The sequence below is a fragment of the Hylobates moloch genome, unplaced genomic scaffold, assembly GCF_009828535.3.
Source record: "Hylobates moloch isolate HMO894 unplaced genomic scaffold, HMol_V3 SCAFFOLD_12, whole genome shotgun sequence".
In the NCBI taxonomy this organism is placed as follows: Eukaryota; Metazoa; Chordata; class Mammalia; order Primates; family Hylobatidae; genus Hylobates; species Hylobates moloch.
Genome location: NW_026652287.1, coordinates 28,086,162 through 28,105,823, shown reverse-complemented (window position 1 = coordinate 28,105,823; position 19,662 = coordinate 28,086,162). Strand labels below are relative to the sequence as shown.

Here is a 19,662-nt window from a genome sequence, read left to right as displayed (position 1 = left end):
CACCCCTAACCCCCATCCCCCATAACTACCATTCTACTCTTCATTCCTATGTATCTGACATATTTTTAAAGATTCTCTATATAAGTGAGATCATGCAGTATTTTTACTTTGGTGTCTGGCTTATTTCATTTGACATAATGTCTTCCAGGTTCATTCATGTTGTTGCAAATGGCAGATTCTCCTTTTTTAGGACTGAACAATATTCCACTGTATATATACTACAATTTTGTTATTTACTCATCCATCAGGAACATTTAGGTTGTTTCCATATCTGGGCAACTGTAAATAATGCTGTAATGAACATGGGAGTGCAAATATCTCTGTGAAGGGCTGATTTCATTTCCTTTGGATATATACCCAAAAGGGAGATTGCTGAGTCATGTAATAGTTCTATTTTTAATTTTTTGAGGAACCTCCATACTGTTTTCCATAAAACTGCACCAATTTACATTTCTACCAAGAGTGTACGAGGATTCCCCTTTCTCCACATCCTTGCCAACACTTGTTATCTTTCATCTTATTGGTAATAGCCATTCTAACAGATGTGAAATGATAGCTCATTTCAGTTTTGGTTTGCTTTTCCCTGATGATTAGTGACATTGAGTACCTTTTCATATACTTGTTCATCATTTTTATGTGCTCTTGGGGGAAATGTCTACTCAGGTCCTTTGCCCAGTTTTTAATTGGGTTATGTGTTTTTTATTATGTGAGCTCCTTATATATTTTGGATATTGACTCCTTATCAAATATATGGTTCACAAATATCTTTTCCCAATCCATAGGATGCCTTTTCCTTTTCACTTTGTGGATTGTTTCTTTTGCTGTGTAGAAACTTTTAAATTTGGTGTAGTCTCACTTATTTTTGCTCTTGTTGCCTGAGTTTTTTTGTTTGTTTGTTTGTTTGTTTTGAGACAGAGTCTTGCTCTGTTGCCCAGGCTAGAGTGCAGTGGCGCAATCTTGGCTCACTGCAAGCTCTGCCTCCCAGGTTCACACTATTCTCCTGCCTCAGCCTCCCAAGTAGCTGGGACTGCAGGCACCCGCCACCCCGCCCGGCTAATTTTTTTGTATTTTTAGTAAAGATAGGTTTTCACCGTGTTAGCCAGGATGGTCTCCATCTCCTGACCTCGTGATCCACCCGCCTCGGCCTCCCAAAGTGCTGCGATTACAGGCGTGAGCCACCGTGCCCAGCCAAATGTTCTGAGTTTTTGATGTGATATCCAAAAAATCATTGCCAAAACCAATGTCAAGGAGCTTTTCTCCTATGTTTTCCCCTAGGAGTTACATGGCTTCAGGCCTTATGTTTAGGTCTTTAATCTATTTTTAGTTTTGTAAGATAACTATTTTTGTGTATGTGTAAGATAAAGGTCCAGTTTTATTCTTTTGCATGTGGATATCCATTTTTCCCAACACCATTTATTGAAGAGACTATTCTTTCCCAATTGTGTCTTCTTGGTGCCCTTGTTAAAAATTATTTGACTGTATATACTTGGGTTTACTTCTGGGCTCTCTATCCTGTTCCACTGTCTGTTCCCATGCCAATACTACACTGCTTTGATTACTATAGCTTTGTGATATAATTTGAAATCAGGAAATGTGATGCCTCCAACTTTGTTTTTCCGAAGATTGCTTTGGCTATTCAGGGTCTTTTGTGGTTTCATATGAATTTTAGAATTCTTTTTTTCTATTTCTGTGAAGAATGCCATTGAAATTTTGATAGGAATTGCATTGAACCTGTATATTTCTTTGGGTAGTGTGGATGATACTAATTCTTCCAATCCATAAACATGGAATACCTTTCCATTTATTTGTGCCTTCTTCAATTTATTTCATTAATGTTTAATCATTTTTATTGTAGAGATATTTCACCTCCTTTGTTAAATTTATTTCTAGATATTTTATTTAACACAGTGTGCTGTATTACACTGATTGATCTGTGTATGTTAAACCATACTTGCATCCCTGGGATGAATCCCACTTGGTCATGATGTATAATATTCTTTATGTATTGTTGAGTTCAGTTTGCTAGTATTTTATTGAAGATTTTTGCAACTGTGTTCATCAGAAATATTAGCCTATAGTTTTCATTTCTTTTGTTGTTGTTGTTTAGGTCGTTTTTGTCTTTGCTCCCAACAAAAAAAAAGATTGTTTTAGAGATGGGGTCTCACTGTGTTGTCTAGTCTGGTGTCAAACTCATAGTCTCAAACGGTCCTTCTGCCTCAGCCTCCAGAGTAGCTGGAACTACTGGTATGCGCCACCACACCTCACTAGTTTTGTTTTCTTGTGGTGTCTTTGTCTGGAAAATTGGTATCAGGTGATGGTGACCTTATAAAATGAGTCTGGGCTGGGTGCAGTGGCTCACACCTGTAATGCCAGTAACTCAGGAGGCTGAGGCAGAAGGACCATTTAAGACTATGAGTTTGACACCAGACTAGACAACATAGTGAGACCCTGTCTCCAAGAAAATATTTAAAAATTAGCCAGGCATGGTTGTATGCACTTGTAGTTCCCGATACTTGGGAGGCTGAGGTGGGAGGACTGCTTGAGCCAAGGAGTTCAAGGCTGCAGTGAGCTATAATCATGCCACTGCACTCCAGCTGGGGTAACAGAGCAAGACCCCCATCTCTGAAAATAAAAGTAAAAATAAAAATAAATGAATTTGGAAGTATTTCCTCTAGTTCTATGTTTTTGGAAGATAAGGATTGGTACTATTTGAATGTTTGGTAGAATTCAACCATGAAGCCATCTGGTCCTGGGCTTTTCTTTGTTGGGAGGATTTTTATTACTACTTTAATAACTCTGTTATTGGTCTGTTCAGGCTTTCTATTTCTTCCTCATTCAATTTTGGCAGGTATATGTTTCTAAGAATTTATCCATTTCCTCTAGGTTATCTAATTTGTTGGCTTAAAATTGTTCAATCATCTCTAGTGATCTTTTTTATTTCTGAGGTCTCCACTTTTATTTCTGATTTTTAAATTTCAGTCTTCTCTTTTTTTTTCTTAGTCTAGCTAAGGCTTTGTCACTCTTATTTGTTAGAAGAGCCAACTAAGTTTTGTTAATGTATTTTTCTATTCTCTATTTCTGCTCTGGTCTTTATTAACTCCTTCCTTCTGCTAACTTTGGGTTTATTTTATTCTTTTTTTTCTAGTTCCTTGAGGTGTAACATTAGGTTGTTTATTGGAGATCTTTCTTCTTTCTAAATGCAGGTGTTTATCGCTATAAACTTCCCTCTTAGAACTGCTTTTGCTGTGTCCCTTAGGTTTTGGTATGTTGTGTTTCCATTTTCATTTGTCTCAATATATTTTTTTAATTTCCTTTTGGATTTCTTCTTTGACCTCTTGGTTGTTCAGGAGCATGATGTTTAATTTCCACATGTTTTTGAATTTTCCAGTTTTTTTCCTATTATTGATTCCTAGTTTCATACCACTGTGATCATAAAAGATACTTGATATGATTTCAGTCTCTTAAATTTCAATCTTCTCAAAGTCTTCTTTGTTAAGACTTGTTTTGTGGCCTAACACATGATCTATTCTGGATAATGTTCCATGTGCACTTGAAAAGAATGTGTATTCTGCTGCTTTTGGATGGAATGTTTTGTATATATCTGCTAGGTTCATTTGGTCTAAAGTGTAGTTCAAGTCCAATGCTTCCTAATTGATTTTCTGTCTGGATGATCTCTCCAGTGTTGAAAGTGGGGTACTGAAGTCCCCTACTATTATTGTCTTACTGTCTATTTCCCCCTTCATATCTGTTAACAATTGATCATATATATATTTAGGTGCTCTGATACTATGTGCATATATATTTACAATTGTTATATCTTCTTGATGAATTGAGCCCATAAGACTTTTCTTAATGTCCAGTTCTTTGAGCACTATATAATACATCGCCTCTATAACTAAAGCCTACTGCTATCATAAAATCCTCTTTTTATCTCTAAAGACTGCTAAGTGTTTTCAATATAGTTCAGGAAATAAACTTGGTTTCCAAAAGTGAAGCTTCTCAGCAGGATGAATGGAGCCTTGGAATTTAAATGTGCCTGTTCCTAATCTTTGTATTCAGAATAAAAATATTAGGCATCCAACTGCCGATCTCAGGAGGCCCCCTAGTGCTCACAGAGCAGACACTTTAGCAATCTGAACACAGACACTTCAGAAACACCTTTAACAAATTAACTATGGGATTGATCTGTAACACAAAAAATATCTTTTTAGGGGAATCAATGATACAGGAAAAATGTAAACGACTATTTTAGTTAATTCATCTTGAATTACTTTGAGCCAACTTTCAGAAGACAAGGATTAGAAAATCCTAAGCAATATTTAATAACATTATTTTTCAAAATCATGATCTGTGATAGTAACATTCCATTTTACTTTTTTTATTTCTTGATCCAGTTAAATTATGCACGCATCACTATATAACATTCAAAATACTGAAAGCTTTAGATGGCAACACATTATAATTAAGTCTTTTATAAGGAGAATTTATCCCTTGCATAATTTAAAAAAATAAAATTTTAGGTGGGGCATGGTGGCTCACTCCTGTAATCCTAGCACTTTGGGAGGCCGAGGTGGGCAGATTGCCTGAGCTCAGGAGTTTGAGACCAGTCTGGGCAACACAGTGAAACCCTGTCTCTGCTAAAAATACAAAAAATTAGCTGGACATGGTGGCATGCGCTTGTAGTAGCTGTAGTCCCAGCTACTCAGGAGGCTGAGGCACGACCATCACTTGAACCCCAGAGGCGGAGGTCTCAGTGAGCGAAGATCGTACCACTGCACTCCAGCCTGGGTGACAGAGCAAGACTCTGTCTCAAAAAATTAATTAATTAATTAATTAAATAAAATTGTAAAGGCCAGTGTGCATTATTTTCCTCAATAGTTGTTTATCTTCTGGAATCTCATAGTACTTAAGTCTGTAACATTATAACAATTGCCATGTTTATCATGATAACATTCTTCAATGGCATTCTCTTTCTTACTTTCTTACCACTGTCTTTAACTGAGGAGATATCTGGTATTTGCAAGCAGCTGAAAAATGTGTTATAAATGAATTAATGGTAATTTAAATACCCAAATCTGCAAATAATATACCTGTATTATATATATATATATTTTTTTAAGTTCTAGGGTACATGTGCACAACGTGCAGGTTTGTTACATATGTATACATGTGCCATTTTGCTGTGCTGCACCCACTAACTCATCATTAACAATAGGTATTTCTCCCAATGCTATCCCTCCCGGTTCCCCCACCCCACCACAGGCACCAGTGTGTGATGTTCTCCATCCTGTCTCCAAGTGTTCTCATTGTTCAATTCCTACCTATGAGTGAGAACACACGGTGTTTGGTTTTCTGACCATGCAACAGTTTGCTCAGAATGATGGTTTCCAGCTTCATCCATGTCCCTACAAAGGACGTGAGCTCATCCATTTTTATGGCTACATAGTATTCCATGGTGTATATGTGCCATATTTTCTTAATCCAGTCTACCATTGTTGGACATTTGGCTTGGTTCCAAGTCTTTGCTATTGTGAATAGTGCTGCAATAAACACAGGTGTGCATGTGTCTTTATAGCAGCATGATTTATAATCCTTTGGGTGTATACCCAGTAATGGGATGAGTGGGTCAAATGGTATTTCTAGTTCTAGATCCTTGAGGAATCACCACACTGTCTTCCACAATGGTTGAACTAGTTTACACTCCCGCCAACAGTGTAAAAGTGTTCCTATTTCTCCACATCCTCTCCAGCACCTGTTGTTTCTTGACTTTTTAATGATTGCCATTCTAACTGGTGTGAGATGGTATCTCATTGTGGTTTTGATTTGCATTTCTCTGATGGCTAGTGATGATGAGCATTTTTCATGCGTCTGTTGGCTGCATAAATGTCTTCTTTTGAAAAGTGTCTGTTCTGGCCGGGAGCGGTGGCTCACGCTTGTAATCCCAGCACTTTGGGAGGCCGAGGCGGGCGGATCACGAGGTCAGGAGATCGAGACCACGGTGAAACCCCGTCTCTACTAAAAATACAAAAAATTAGCCGGGCGTGGTGGCGGGCGCCTGTAGTCCCAGCTACTCGGAGAGGCTGAGGCAGGAGAATGGCGTGAACCCGGGAGGCGGAGCTTGCAGTGAGCCGAGATCGCGCCACTGCACTCCAGCCTGGGTGACAGAACGAGACTCCGTCTCAAAAAAAAAAAACAAACAAAAAAAAACTTAAAAAAAAAAAAAAAAAAAAAAAGAAAAGTGTCTGTTCTTATCCTTCGCCCACTTTTTGATGGGGTTTTTTTTTCTTGTAAATTTGTTTGAGTTCATTGTAGATTCTGGATATTAGCCCTTTGTCAGATGGGTAGATTGCAAAAATTTTCTCCCATTCTATAGGTTACCTGATCACTCTGATGGTAGTTTCTTTTGCTGTGCAGAAGCTCTTTAGTTTAATTAGATCCCATTTGTCAATTTTGGCTTTTGTTGCCATTGCTTTTGGTGTTTTAGTCATGAAGTCCTTGCCCATGCCTATGTCCTGAATGGTATTGCCTAGGTTTTCTCCTAGGGTTTTTATGGTTTTAGTTTTTAATCCATCTTGAATTAATTTTTGTATAAGGTGTAAGGAAGGGATCCAATTTCAGCTTTCTACATATGGCTAGCCAGTTTCCCCAGCACCATTTATTGAATAGGGAATCCTTTTCCCATTTCTTGTTTTTGTCAGGTTTGTTAAAGATCAGATGCTAGATGTGTGGTATTATTTCCAAGGGCTCTATTCTGTTCCATTGGTTTATATCTCTGTTTTGGTACGAGTACTATGCTGTTTTGGTTACTGTAGCCTTGTAGTATAGTTTGAAGTCAGGTAGCATGATGCCTCCAGCTTTGTTGTTTTGGCTTAGGATTGTCTTGGCAATGTGGGCTCTTTTTTGGTTCCATATGAACTTTAAAGTAGTTTTATCCAATTCTGTGAAGAAAGTCATTGGTAGCTTGATGGGGATGGCATCCCCATCAATTTTCATGATATTGATTCTTCCTATCCATGAGCATGGAATGTTCTTCCATTTCTTTGTGTCCTCTTTTATTTCATTGAGCAGTGGTTTGTAGTTCTTCTTGAAGAGGTCTTTCACATTCCTTGTAAGCTGGATTCCTAGGTATTTTATTCTCTTTGAAGCAATTGAGATTGATTCCTAGGTATTTTATTCTCTTTGATGCAAAGAGATTGAATAAGAGTTCACTCATGATTTGGCTCTCTGTTTGTCTGTTATTGGTGTATAGGGATGCTTGTGATTTTTGCACATTGATTTTGTATCCTGAGACTTTGCTGAAGTTGCTTATCAGCTTAAGGAGATTTGGGGCTGAGACAATGGGGTTTTCTAAATGCACAATCATGTCATCTGCAAACAGGGAAAATTTGACTTCCTCTTTTCCTAATAGAATATCTTTTATTTCTTTCTCCTGCCTGATTGCCCTGGCCAGAACTTCCAATACTATGTTGAATGGGAGTGGTGAGAGAGGGCAACCCTGTCTTGTGCCAGTTTTCAAAGGGTATGCTTCCAGTTTTTGCCCATTCAGTATGATATTGGCTGTGGGTTTGTCATAAATAGCTCTTACTATTTTGAGATATGTCCCATTGATACCTAGTTTATTGAGAGTTTTTAGCATGAAGCACTGTTGAATTTTGTTAAAGGCCTTTTCTGCATCTATTGAGATAATCATGTGGTTTTTGTCTTTGGTTCTGTTAATATGATGGATTAAGTTTATTGATTTGCATATGTTGAACCAGCCTTGCATCCCAGGGATGAAGCCAACTTGATTATGGTGGATAAGCTTTTTGATGTGGTGCTGGATTCGGTTTGCCAGTATTTTATTGAGGATTTTTGCGTCGATGTTTATCAGGGATATTGGTCTAAAATTCTCTTTTTTTGTTGTGTCTCTGCAGGCTTTGGTATCAGGATGATGCTGCCCTCATAAAATGAGTTAGGGAGTATTCCCTCTTTTTCTATTGATTGGAATAGTTTCAGAAGGAATGGTATCAGCTCCTCTTTGTACCTGTGGTAGAATTCGGCTGTGAATCCATCTGGTCCTGGACTTTTTTTGGTTGGTAGGCTATTAATTATTCTCTCAATTTCAGAGCCTGTTATTGGTCTATTCAGGGATTCAACTTCTTCCTGGTTTAGTCTTGGGAAGGTGTATGTGTCCAGGAATTTATCCATTTCTTCTAGATTTTCTAGTTTATTTGCATAGAGGTGTTTATAGAATTCTCTGATGGTGGTTTGTATTTCTGTGGGATTGGTGGTGATATCCCCTTTATAATTTTTTATGCATCTATTTGATTCTTCTCTCTTTTCTTCTTTATTAGTCTTGCTAGTGGTCTATCTATTTTGTTGATCTTTTCAAAAAACCAGCTCCTGGATTCATTGATTTTTTGAAGGGTTTTTTTGTGTCTCTATCTCCTTCAGTTCTGCTCTGATCTTAGTTATTTCTTGCCTTCCGCTAGCTTTTGAATGTGTTTGCTCTTGCTTCTCTAGTTATTTTAATTGTGATGTTAGGGTGTCAATTTTAGATCTTTCCTGTTTTCTCCTGTGAGCATTTAGTACTATAAATTTCCCTCTACACACTGCTTTAAATGTGTCCCAGAGATTCTGGTATGTGGTGTCATTGGTTTCAAAGAACATCTTTATTTCTGCCTTCATTTCATTATTTACCCAGTAGTCATTCAGGAGCAGGTTGTTCAGTTTCCATGTAGTTGTGTGGTTTTGAGTGAGTTTCTTAATCCTGAGTTCTAATGATTGTACTGTGGTCTGAGAGACAGTTTGTTATGATTTCTTTTATTTTACATTTGCTGAGGAGTGCTTCACTTCCAACTATGTGGTCAATTTTGGAATAAGTGCAATGTGGTGCTTAGAAGAATGTATATTCTGTTGATTTGGGGTGGAGAGGTCTGTAGATGTCTATTAGGTCCACTTGGTGCAGAGCTGAGTTCAAGTCCCGGATATCCTTGTTAACTTTCTGTCTCATTGATCTGTCTAATGTTGACAGTGGGGTGTTAAAATCTCCCACTATTATTGTGTGGGAGTCTAAGTCTCTTTGTAGGTCTCTAAGGACTTGCTTTATGAATCTGGGTGCTCCTGTATTGGGTGCATATATATTTAAGACAGTTAGCTCTTCTTGTTGAATTGATCCCTTTACCATTATGTAATGGCCTTCTTTGTCTCTTTTGATTTTTGTTGGTTTAAAGTCTGTTTTATCAGAGACTAGGATTGCAACCCCTGCTTTTTTTGTTTGTTTGTTTTCCATTTGCTTGATAGATCTTCCTCCATCCCTTTATTTTGAGCCTATGTGTGTCTCTGCACGTGAGATGGGTCTCCTGAATACAGCACACTGATGGGTCTTGACTCTTTATCCAATTTGCCAGTCTGTGTCTTTTAATTGGGGCATTTAGCCCATTTACATTTAACATTAATATTGTTATGTGTGAATTTGATCCTGTCATCATGATGTTCACTGGTTATTTTGCCCATTAATTGATGCAGTTTCTTCATAGCATCAATGGTATTTACAATTTGGCATGTTTTTGCAGTGGCTGGTACTGGTTTTTCCTTTCCATGTTTAGTGCTTCCCTCAGGAGCTCCTGTAAGGCAGGCCTGGTGGTGACAAAATCTCTCAGCATTTGCTTGTCTGTAAAGGATTTTATTTCTCCTTCACTTATGAAGCTTAGTTTGGCTGGATAGGAAATTCTGGGTTGAAAATTCTTTCCTTTAAGAATGTTGAATATTGGCCCCCACTCTCTTCTGGCTTGTAGAGTTTCTGCTGAGAGATCCACTGTTAGTCTGATGGGCTTCCCTTTGTGGGTAACCTGACCTTTCTTTCTGGCTGCCCTTAACATTTTTTCCTTCATTTCAACCTTGGTGAATCTGACAATTATGTGTCTTGGAGTTGCTCTTCTCAAGGAGTATCTTTGTGGTGTTCTCTGTATTTCCTGAATTTGAATGTCGGCCTGCCTTGCTAGGTTGGGGAAGTTCTCCTGGATAATATCCTGAAGAGTGTTTTCCAACTTGGTTCCATTCTCCCCATCACTTTCAGGTATACCAATCAAATGTAGATTTGGTCTTTTCACATAGTCCCATATTTCTTGGAGGCTTTGTTCATTTCTTTTTACTCTTTTTTCTCTAAACTTCTCTTCTTGCTTCATTTCATTCATTTGATCTTCAATCACTGATACCCTTTCTTCCACTTCATCAAATTGGCTACTGAAGCTTGTGCATGCATCATGTAGTTCTCATGCCATGGTTTTCAGCTCCATCAAGTCATTTAAGTTCTTCTCTATGCTGTTTATTCTAGTTAACCATTCATCTACTCTTTTTTCAAGGTTTTTAGCTTCCTTGCAATGGGTTTGAACATCCTCCTGTAGTTCAGAGAAGTCTGTTATTACCAATCTTCTCAAGCCTACTTCAGTCAACTCGTCAAAGTCATTCTCCATCCAGCTTTGTTCCATTGCTAAGGAGCTGTGATCCTTTGGAGAAGAGGCATTCTGGTTTTTAGAATTTTCAGCTTTTCTGCTCTGGTTTCTCCCCATTTTTGTGGTTTTATCTACCTTTGGTCTTTGATGATGGTGACCTACAGATGGGGTTTTGATGTGGATGTCCTTTTTGTTGATGTTGATGCTATTCCTTTCTGTTTGTTAGTTTTCCTTCTAACAGTCAGGACCTTCAGCTGCAAGTCTGTTGGGGTTTCCTGGAGGTCCACTCCAGACCCTGTTTTCCTGGGTATCACCAGCGGAGGCTGCAGAACAGCAAATATTGCCGAACAGCAAATGTTGCTGCCTGATCCTTCCTCTGGAAGTTTCATCTCAGAGGGACACCTGGCTGTATGAGGTGTCAGTTGGCCCCTACTGGGAGGTGTCTCCCAGTTAGGCTACTTGGGGGTCAGGGACCCACTTGAGGAGGCAGTCTGTCCGTTCTCAGATCTCAAACTCCGTGCTGGGAGAACCACTGCTCTCTTCAAAGCTGTCAGACAGGGACGTTTAAGTCCGCAGAAGTTTCTGCTGCCTTTTGTTCAGCTATGTCCTGCCCCTAGAGGTGGAGTCTACAGAGGCAGGCAGGCCTCATTGAGCTGTGGTGGGCTCCACCCAGTTTGAGCTTCCCGGCCACTTTGTTTACCTAGTCAAGCCTCAGCAATGGCAGACGCCCCTTCCCCAGCCTCGCTGCCACCTCGCAGTTCGATCTCAGACTGCTGTGCTAGCAGTGAGCAAGGCTCCATGGGTGTGGGACCCGCCAAGCCAGGCGCAGGATATAATCTCCTTGTGTGCTGTTTGCTAAGACTGTTGGAAAAGCGCAGTCTTAGGGCGGGAGTGTCCCAATTTTCCAGGTACCATATGTTACAGCTTCCCTTGGCTAGGAAAGGGAATTCCCTGACCCCTTGCACTTCCCTGGTGAGGCGGTGCCCCACCCTGCTTCGGCTCACACTCCTTGGGCTGCACCCACAGTCCAACCAGTCCCAATGAGATGAACCCAGTACATCAGTTGGAAATGCAGAAATCACCCGTCTTCTGCATCACTCACCCTGAGAGCTGTAGACTGGAGCTATTCCTATTCGGCCATCTTGGAACTGTATACCTGTATTTTTTATGTATATAGGGTAACCTGTCCCAGAACCACTACCAGCCCTCCATCCCTACCCCCACCCTCTATGTTCCTGGGCAAACCCATAGAATTTCTGTCCTTTTAATGATATTGAGACATAACCCTTTATCCTCTTCTACTCCTCTTTTCTTCTCTCTTTCCTCCTCCTCCAATTGGGAGAGACTTATCTAATTATTAATACTAGGGGAAGGGGCACTAACTCATGCCTACCTCATGCCGTTACTGGCTTTCTCTTTTGAGATACAGCCTATTAGTGACAGTCTCTCTTCACCAATACAGTTAACAGCTTCTTCTATGGGGTTAGGACTACAAGTTGTCCAACTGTCTGGCTGAGAGTGTGTGGGTGAGTTTAATAGAGCAGGAGAAGAATATTAAGCCACATTTTCTAATGCTAGCCATAAGCCAATATTTTAATCCCTGACTTCAGCATCTATTTCTAAATTAAAGTATTATCAATTTACCATCCAAACAATATAAATTGGAGCCAATTTAAGATTATCCCTTCAATAACATAACCCACTTCCTGTGCTTTTTTTTGAGTGGGAGGGAAGGGAATTAAGGGTTGTTCTTAATATACTTGAACATGTATCATTCTTTGCAAATTGCACAACAACATAAAAAAGCCAAGACCTTTGGGAACAAGAGCTTACATTTAGGCCATTGATCATTTCTTGTCTTATACCTCACTTAAAGTGGACACAACCTTATCTTCTAAATGAGAGAAATATTCCTTAAACATACACACCAAGTCTTATTAAATATTGTTTTTATGCCACTCACTAAATAACTTAATGCAATTTTATATACTAAATTAAGCTTCCTTGATGTCTCCAAAAGTCACAGAAAATTATTGCCTTTGGTTGGTTAAAACCCTTTCTTTATTTCAAGAACATATATCTGAGACCCTTACTTCTTCAAACGAAACATGCTTTAGATTTATTTTAAAGTATACCATAAATCTCTATAGAATCCATGAACATATGTGAGGATTTGTGAATAAATGTTTGTCTCTGGCTTGGCTTATATACTTATGGTTTTTTCTTGTATTACTGTAAGATTCTGTTTTCTTTAATTTGGTATCTAAAAATAATAAAACCACAATGAACTTTTAGCATTTCATCAACACTCACAAATCATATTTATTTACCATTTACCCAGAACACAAATTTGCATTAAAACAACTCATTAGATTCCATAAATACTCTATCACTATTTATCAGGAATTACATATATGGCTCCAACTTTATACAGCATTCAGTCTAATTTTTGTGGTGATTTTTTTTCCCTTTTGTTAACTGCCATGAAGCTACTTAATGGTGTGGGTTTCTGATTGGGAAAAACATTCCACTGGTAAATTTTAAGTACCACTTATAAGCTTATATTCTGAGATGGTTCTATACAGAGAACACTGCAGGTTGACTCCTGGCTGCTGTACACTTAGAGGAAAGGACAGAAATCACAAAATATGATAAGCCTGTGTTCAACTTTTTTACTAGTAGTTGTATAAACTTGGGTAATATACATAACTTCTGTGATCTTTGCTTTTCTCATCTAAAATTAGAGAAGATAATCCTTATTTTACAGAGTTTTAAACTCTATGAGAAAAAAGAAAGTGGGAACCATAACACATAGTAGGTATAAAACAAATGATAATCATCCTAATCAGTCTCAACAACAGTTCTAATGCAAATGAAGGCTACCATGGATTCATGGCATTGCTGCAACAATATTTATTTAAAGAGACTTGAGACAACACACAATGTTTAGTTTTAAATCAACTTACCAAGACAGGAGTATAAGCCCTGACTTATCCAAGCCAATATGGCAAGAGTTATAAGGTCGCCAAAACTAGCAGCAATGGGTGTAGCAACATTATCAGGATTTATACCAGTCTTCTTTGAACCAACGATAACCCCAACCATTATTATTCCTAGAAGAAAGAATGTTCATTACTTTTTAGGCTATGATTTAAAGAAAATCAATCCCCCAAATACCAAAATGTGTAGGATAGACAAACAGCATATCAGTTCCAGTTAGACTGCTTAGATAAGCTGACTAAAGCAAACAAAACATTTACTCTAACGCTTTGGCAAAATGCCTTTCAACAAACTCCAAGTGGGGATCATAGAAAATTTAAGAAGTTCAGTGTTGCATTTAGAGGCCTGAAAGCTACTAAAATTATGTTAAAGTTAAAATTCCAGATTTAGTGACATGTATATCTTAGATATAATGTATTTGTGTGTATTGAATCCAAAGGTTTTAATTTTAACCCTCAAATAAAGTATGAAAACATCAAAAAAAAAAGGTGAGTCATATGTATATATACAACAACTGGGAAGACCGCCAACAAAACCAGATTTGTTCACATATGGCAGCTAGAAATGCTTATTTCGTTTTATTATTTAAAGACGTTGAAGTATTAAGCAGCAGGACATAATTAAATTTTAAAACACTGAAGGCCAGAATACAAGACACAGTCTTTGTAAAAGATATTCTTTAAACCTGAAGTTTCTGTCTATAAATCTACGAGAGAATAGAAGATGAAAATTTAACTGTGTACTTGTACTTTTACATCCTAATTTTCTTAAATCATACAAATGGGATAAAACTATTAACATTTATATCCACTCTAAATTGTGTAGATTTTGTCACACCAAGATACTCATTAAGAGGATGTAGTAAAGAGAAAACTTTAAATGTGCTAACCACAAATCAATAAGAAAGCCTAAATACGGCTATGGAGAAAAACAATAACAGAATCTCACTGCACTTTTAGAGTTAAAATAACTCTAAATGTTTTTGTTCCAGCATACTCACTTTATAGATAATAAAACTGAGGTCCTGTAGAGTAGGGCTTAAATTCTTGCTTAAAGTTACATAGCTTGTGACTCTAGCCCAGTGTTTTTCACTCTACCTATTAAAGCCAAAATTTTAATAAGCAGAATTTTTGTCTTGCATCAAACAGTGCCTCACACTTTAGTATTTTGGAGGCTTTTTAAATTACTAGACTTACCTTTCCCATAATATCATTGAAAAAGAAAAAAAGCTATAGCAGAAAACTTTAAAAAAAAAATACATTATGCAATAATCAAGCAAGATGTAATCGCTTAGAATCTTTTTCCAAAATCAGCACATTCGAAGATGTATATGGGAAGTTTTCCTATACATAGTACTATCTATATCTTTTCAACTGAAAACAAACATTTTGTATGTATCATAGTCCAGTGGAAAAAGCTAGGAGTTAGAAAATGTGTTTTAGTTCTGATTCAGCTGGTAACAAGTTGATGAGATTGGACAAGTCACCTTACCTAAGTTTTCTCACCTACAAATATGGCTAAGAGTTTCTACTTTACATATACTAAAGTGCTTATAAAGGTCAAGTTATCATAAAATTAGAACACACATTATTCAAAGTAAGAAGCTTTAAACAAATACTTTTTAAAATTCTGAATTCTGGGTAGTTTTGAAAAGCTTTCAAATACTTGTTAGACTGAAAAATTTTAAATGACACTTTCTAAATGAAATGAAATCAGAAAGAAAAAAAGAAGCAAATGAGCCTAAAAAAATAGCATGCTGATGGCATAATTTTTTTGTACCAAAAGTTTAATTTTCTGATAGCTTAACTTCACTCTGCTTTGGTCAATGTTAACTCCATTCAACTGTAGTAATTCTTTATGAAGACAAGAAACTACCCTGACACAATTAAACTACTAAAACAAAATGCTTGAAAATATTTTAGAAGTCAAGTCATAATTTTAATAAGATTCCCTAAATTCTCAGAACCTAGCCAAAAAAGTTAGCTGCATTGTATGATCACCTAACGTGACAATAATCCACTTTAAACTTTGCTGGTGATATAAGGGCAAGAAAATGGCAATTATAAACAAAGTCTTTATGATTATGATTCCACAATAAGCTAATTCTCTAGTGTAAAGTTCATACTAATAAATATAAAGAAAAATAACTCAAATAAAAGTTCTAAAGTAGTTAATTTTTAAAACCTTCTGGCTCTTTAAAATTCTATAGCCATATGCTGTCTTAAGTATAAGGTTATATTTGTATTGCCACAGAAACAGGGAAGAAATTTTTCTTGAAATCTGAAACAAAAAAATTTCAACAGAGGACAACTTTTGAAACCCAGAATTCCTGGAACACTTGTTACTCAAGTGACAAGCCAGTAAATCCCCTGCATGATGTCCAGAAAGGACTTTCCAAATTTAGTTAACTTACAGAAACAAATGAATGTCTAGGCGATTTTCCTGCTCTTTTTGAGGAACTATAATGGAGTATCTAAGGCCAGGAGACAACCTCAGAAAAGCCTGTTCTACACTAAGTTTTATAAATAATGAAATGTAAATATATCTGGAATAAATAAGGCATTTTTTAAGTTTGTAGATACGTTTTTTCTGTTGTTTTCATAACAAACAAGTATCATTTAAATAAAAATAGTCATCTTAAGAAATAAACCATTTAAATGTAAAAGGCTATAGAGTAGACATTTATAAATTCACTTACCCTGCAGAAGAGATGCAATGAAGGCAGTTGCCACACTGCTAGAGCACAGAAGTATGGAATGATCAAGGTAATATTTTCCTTCTGGAATCCAGCCCAATATAATTGCTGCCACAGCTGCTAGAAAACCAACTACTGTTGCCTGAACCTAAAATTTTTTTCATAAATCCAACTGAATTATTCACTTTAAAAACACATTTAAACATTTTGATTATGTAAATATTACTACAAAAAGTCAAAAAAAGTATTGCATGTAATAATTGAGCTACATTACCTTTTACAGTAGTTACTATATTTTGGTTTTAATATTCCCTAAGATGGTGGGTTCTCAAACTGCTCTGATGATCTGGTGACAACAAGTATGAAATAGAGTCCAGCAATCTGTTTTTAACAAGCACCCTAAGTGATGCTGATGGTATAATTAACAGATCACCTAAGAAAATGCCACCTTCAGACTGAGAAGTACCCAATCCACACATCTGACGTCTGACTCTAGAGGTAATGTTGGCAAGAGATTGGATTTTATAATAGAAAGATAGGAGTTTGACTTCTGGTTCTAGCACTTAATCTCGTAGCAAATTATTTAAACTCATTCATTCAAGGAGTATTTATTTAGATTCTACCATGTATAATGTGCTATGTTTTGTGTTGGGCTACAGCAGTGGTCAACATAGATTATTCCCTGCCCTCACAGAGCTCTTGGTCAGTGGGAGAGACAAACATTTGAAAATAACCTCACAAATAAGCACAATTGTGATTAGTGCTATGAAAATTTCAGTTCCTAATCAGTAAGACAACAATAACCTCAAACTTTGTGATTTAATTATATAAATATATAAACTGCTTTCCACAACGCTGACACAAAGCAACAATAAAAAAAACCTGCCACTAAGAAATAACACTCACCGCTAACTCAGCCTCAGATTAATAGGATGTCAGAACTAAAAGAAACTCTAAGGGAATCATCTATTGCACTCACTCTTAGCTGAGTTTGTGTCATGGACTCCTTTGACAATCTGGTAAAAACTCTATAGAATAGAGTTCTCTTTCTCTAGGCAAACACAGAGGCACTCAATATTTTGAGTAGAATTTCTTGGTGTTCATGGACTCTCTGAAGCCAATCCATGTGCTGGAATCGAGGGCTCCAAGTAAAAAATTCCTGAAGTAGTCATATAGAAAATCAACAGAAGAGCCATGACTAAAGAGACCATATATCCTGGACTCCAGCCCCATGATCTTGTATTAATATTATAGCTCCTGTGGATGTCATCCACAGATACAGAGCTGAGATTCAAACCAATAAGCACCATGATGAGTGTAGCTGTTAAAATATTTCAGTATTTTCATTCTGGTTAGTAAATAATGTAATTAGGCCTGAAGAGACGTTTGGTACAGGACACATCCCTCCTGGTGAGGCAACAGTTCCTCATGTGGGACTGGAGACTTTGCTTTATTTCACTATTTATGTATGTATTTGGTCCAGGAGGCCATTCTGTACAATCGTGAAGAAATCTGTGACAGGCGATCTGCCTGGGGCTCCATTTAACAGTGAGAGGAGCACACCCCTGAGCAAGTGGGAGTGTGGGCCTCATCTGTGCTTTCTACCCTTCTCTCTTTCTACCCTCCATGGCCAGTCTCCAGGCAGAGGAGACTTGTGCCAGCCCATCCTACTCCCCTCCCCACACTCATCATCTACTCTTTCACAAGCGTTAGCAGAAGAAGCCCCAGGAAGAAAAAACCCTCTCCCCCAACCATTACCCCCACTGCTCCATCTTCTTTTCTTCTCACTTTTGTCTACTTGTGACTGGGCTTCAACCAGTTGCTGCCTCACTGGCTGGTACCAGGTGTGTCCTGAGGGGCCTGGTTGGGGTTCCCTGTTTTTCACACATTCTTGATGGAGTAAGGCACATAAAGACACAAGCTTTGGGCTATGGCAGCTAGAATCAGTGAATCCCTAGCCATGTCTGACTCCTATCTTGACTGACAGTTGCAGGGAGAGAGGATGATAAAGGAAAAGTGAAGACTAAGAATGAGAGGAAAAACGAAAAGCTGAGATGGAAATTATTAGGATAATTTGACGAATAATTTATACTACAACTCATATTACTTTGTAAGAGTTCAGGGTATTTAAGAATAAATGGAATATATTTTCAAATTTTATATATTATTTATATTATTTTTATATATTATTTATATATATATTTAACAACTCTATTGGTTGTTAAATGTTTTGATTATTACTCCTGCATAGATTTCTACAATTTCAAGCCGAAAAAGATCTTAGACCTCTCTAATACAATAATGGTATTTAAAAGAGGAAAGAGACTTTCACCACTGTTATTTAACATACTACTAGAAGTCCTAGCTAAAGCAATCAGATAAGAGAAAGAAATGAAGGGCATCTAAATTGGAAAGAAAGAAGTCAAATCATCCTTATTTGCAGATGATATAATCTTATATTTGGAAAAACCTAAAGACTCCACCAAAAAACTATCAGAACTGATAAATTCAGTAAAATTGTAGAATACAAAATCAACACACAAGAAGCAGTAGCATTTCTATATGCCAACAGTGAATACTCTGAAAAAGAAATCAAGAAAGTAATCCCATTTACAATAGCTACAAGTAAAATAAGATAGACCTAGAAATAACCAAAGACATGAAAGATCTCTATAATAAAAACTATAAAACAGGCCGGGCATGGTGGCTCATACCTGTAATCCCAGCACTTTGGGAGGCTGAGGCGGGTGGATCACCTGCAGTCAGGAGTTCGAGACCAGCCTGGCTAACATGATGAAACCACATCTCTACTAAAAATGCAAAAATTAGCTGGGCATGGTGGCGCACCCTGGTAATCCCAGCTGAGGTGGGAGAATTGCTTGAACTCAGGAGGTGGAGGCTGTAGTGAGCCAAGATCACGCCATTGCACTCCAGCCTGGCAGCCTGGGCAACAGAACAAGACCTTGTCTCAAAAAAAAAAAAAAAAAAAAAAAAAACTATAAAATATTGATGCAAGAAATTGAAGAGGACACCAAAAAGTGTAAAGATATTCTATGTTCATGGATTAGAAAAATCAATATTGTTAAAATGTCCATATAACCCAAAGCAATCTACAGATTCAATGTAATCCCTATCAAAATGCCAGTGACATTCTTCACAGAAATAGAAAAAAAAACTTAACATTTATGTGGGATCACAAAAAGACTCAGAATAGTCAAAACTATCCTAAGCAAAAAGAACAAAACTGGAGGAATCACATTACCTCACTTCAAATTATACTACAGAGATATAGTAACCAAAAGACAGTACTGGCATAAAAACAGACACAAACCAATGGAAGAGAATAGAGAAACCAGAAACAAATCCATATATCTACAGTGAACTCATTTTTGCCAAAAGTGCCAAGAACATACACTGAGGAAAAGACAGTCTTTTTAACAAGTGGTGCTAAGAAAATTGGACATCCACATGCAGAAGAAATGAGACCCCTATCTCTCACCATCTACAAAAATCAAATCAAAATGGATTAAAGAC

The 19,662-nt window shown here is 37.3% G+C and overlaps 1 protein-coding gene across 4 annotated transcripts in view; it reads right to left on the bottom strand.

Moving 5' to 3' along the window:
* SLC41A2 (solute carrier family 41 member 2) overlaps positions 1 to 19,662 on the bottom strand; it is a 151,157-nt gene that overhangs the window by 69,561 nt on the left and 61,934 nt on the right. For all 4 annotated transcript variants that reach the window (XM_058425497.1, XM_032168832.2, XM_058425499.1 and 1 more), the window contains 2 exons: positions 16,132 to 16,276; positions 13,400 to 13,546 (listed from right to left, as the gene is read on the bottom strand). In XM_058425497.1, coding sequence (XP_058281480.1) covers positions 13,400 to 13,546; positions 16,132 to 16,276 — 292 coding nt within the window. The remainder of the gene's footprint in view (positions 1 to 13,399; positions 13,547 to 16,131; positions 16,277 to 19,662) is intronic.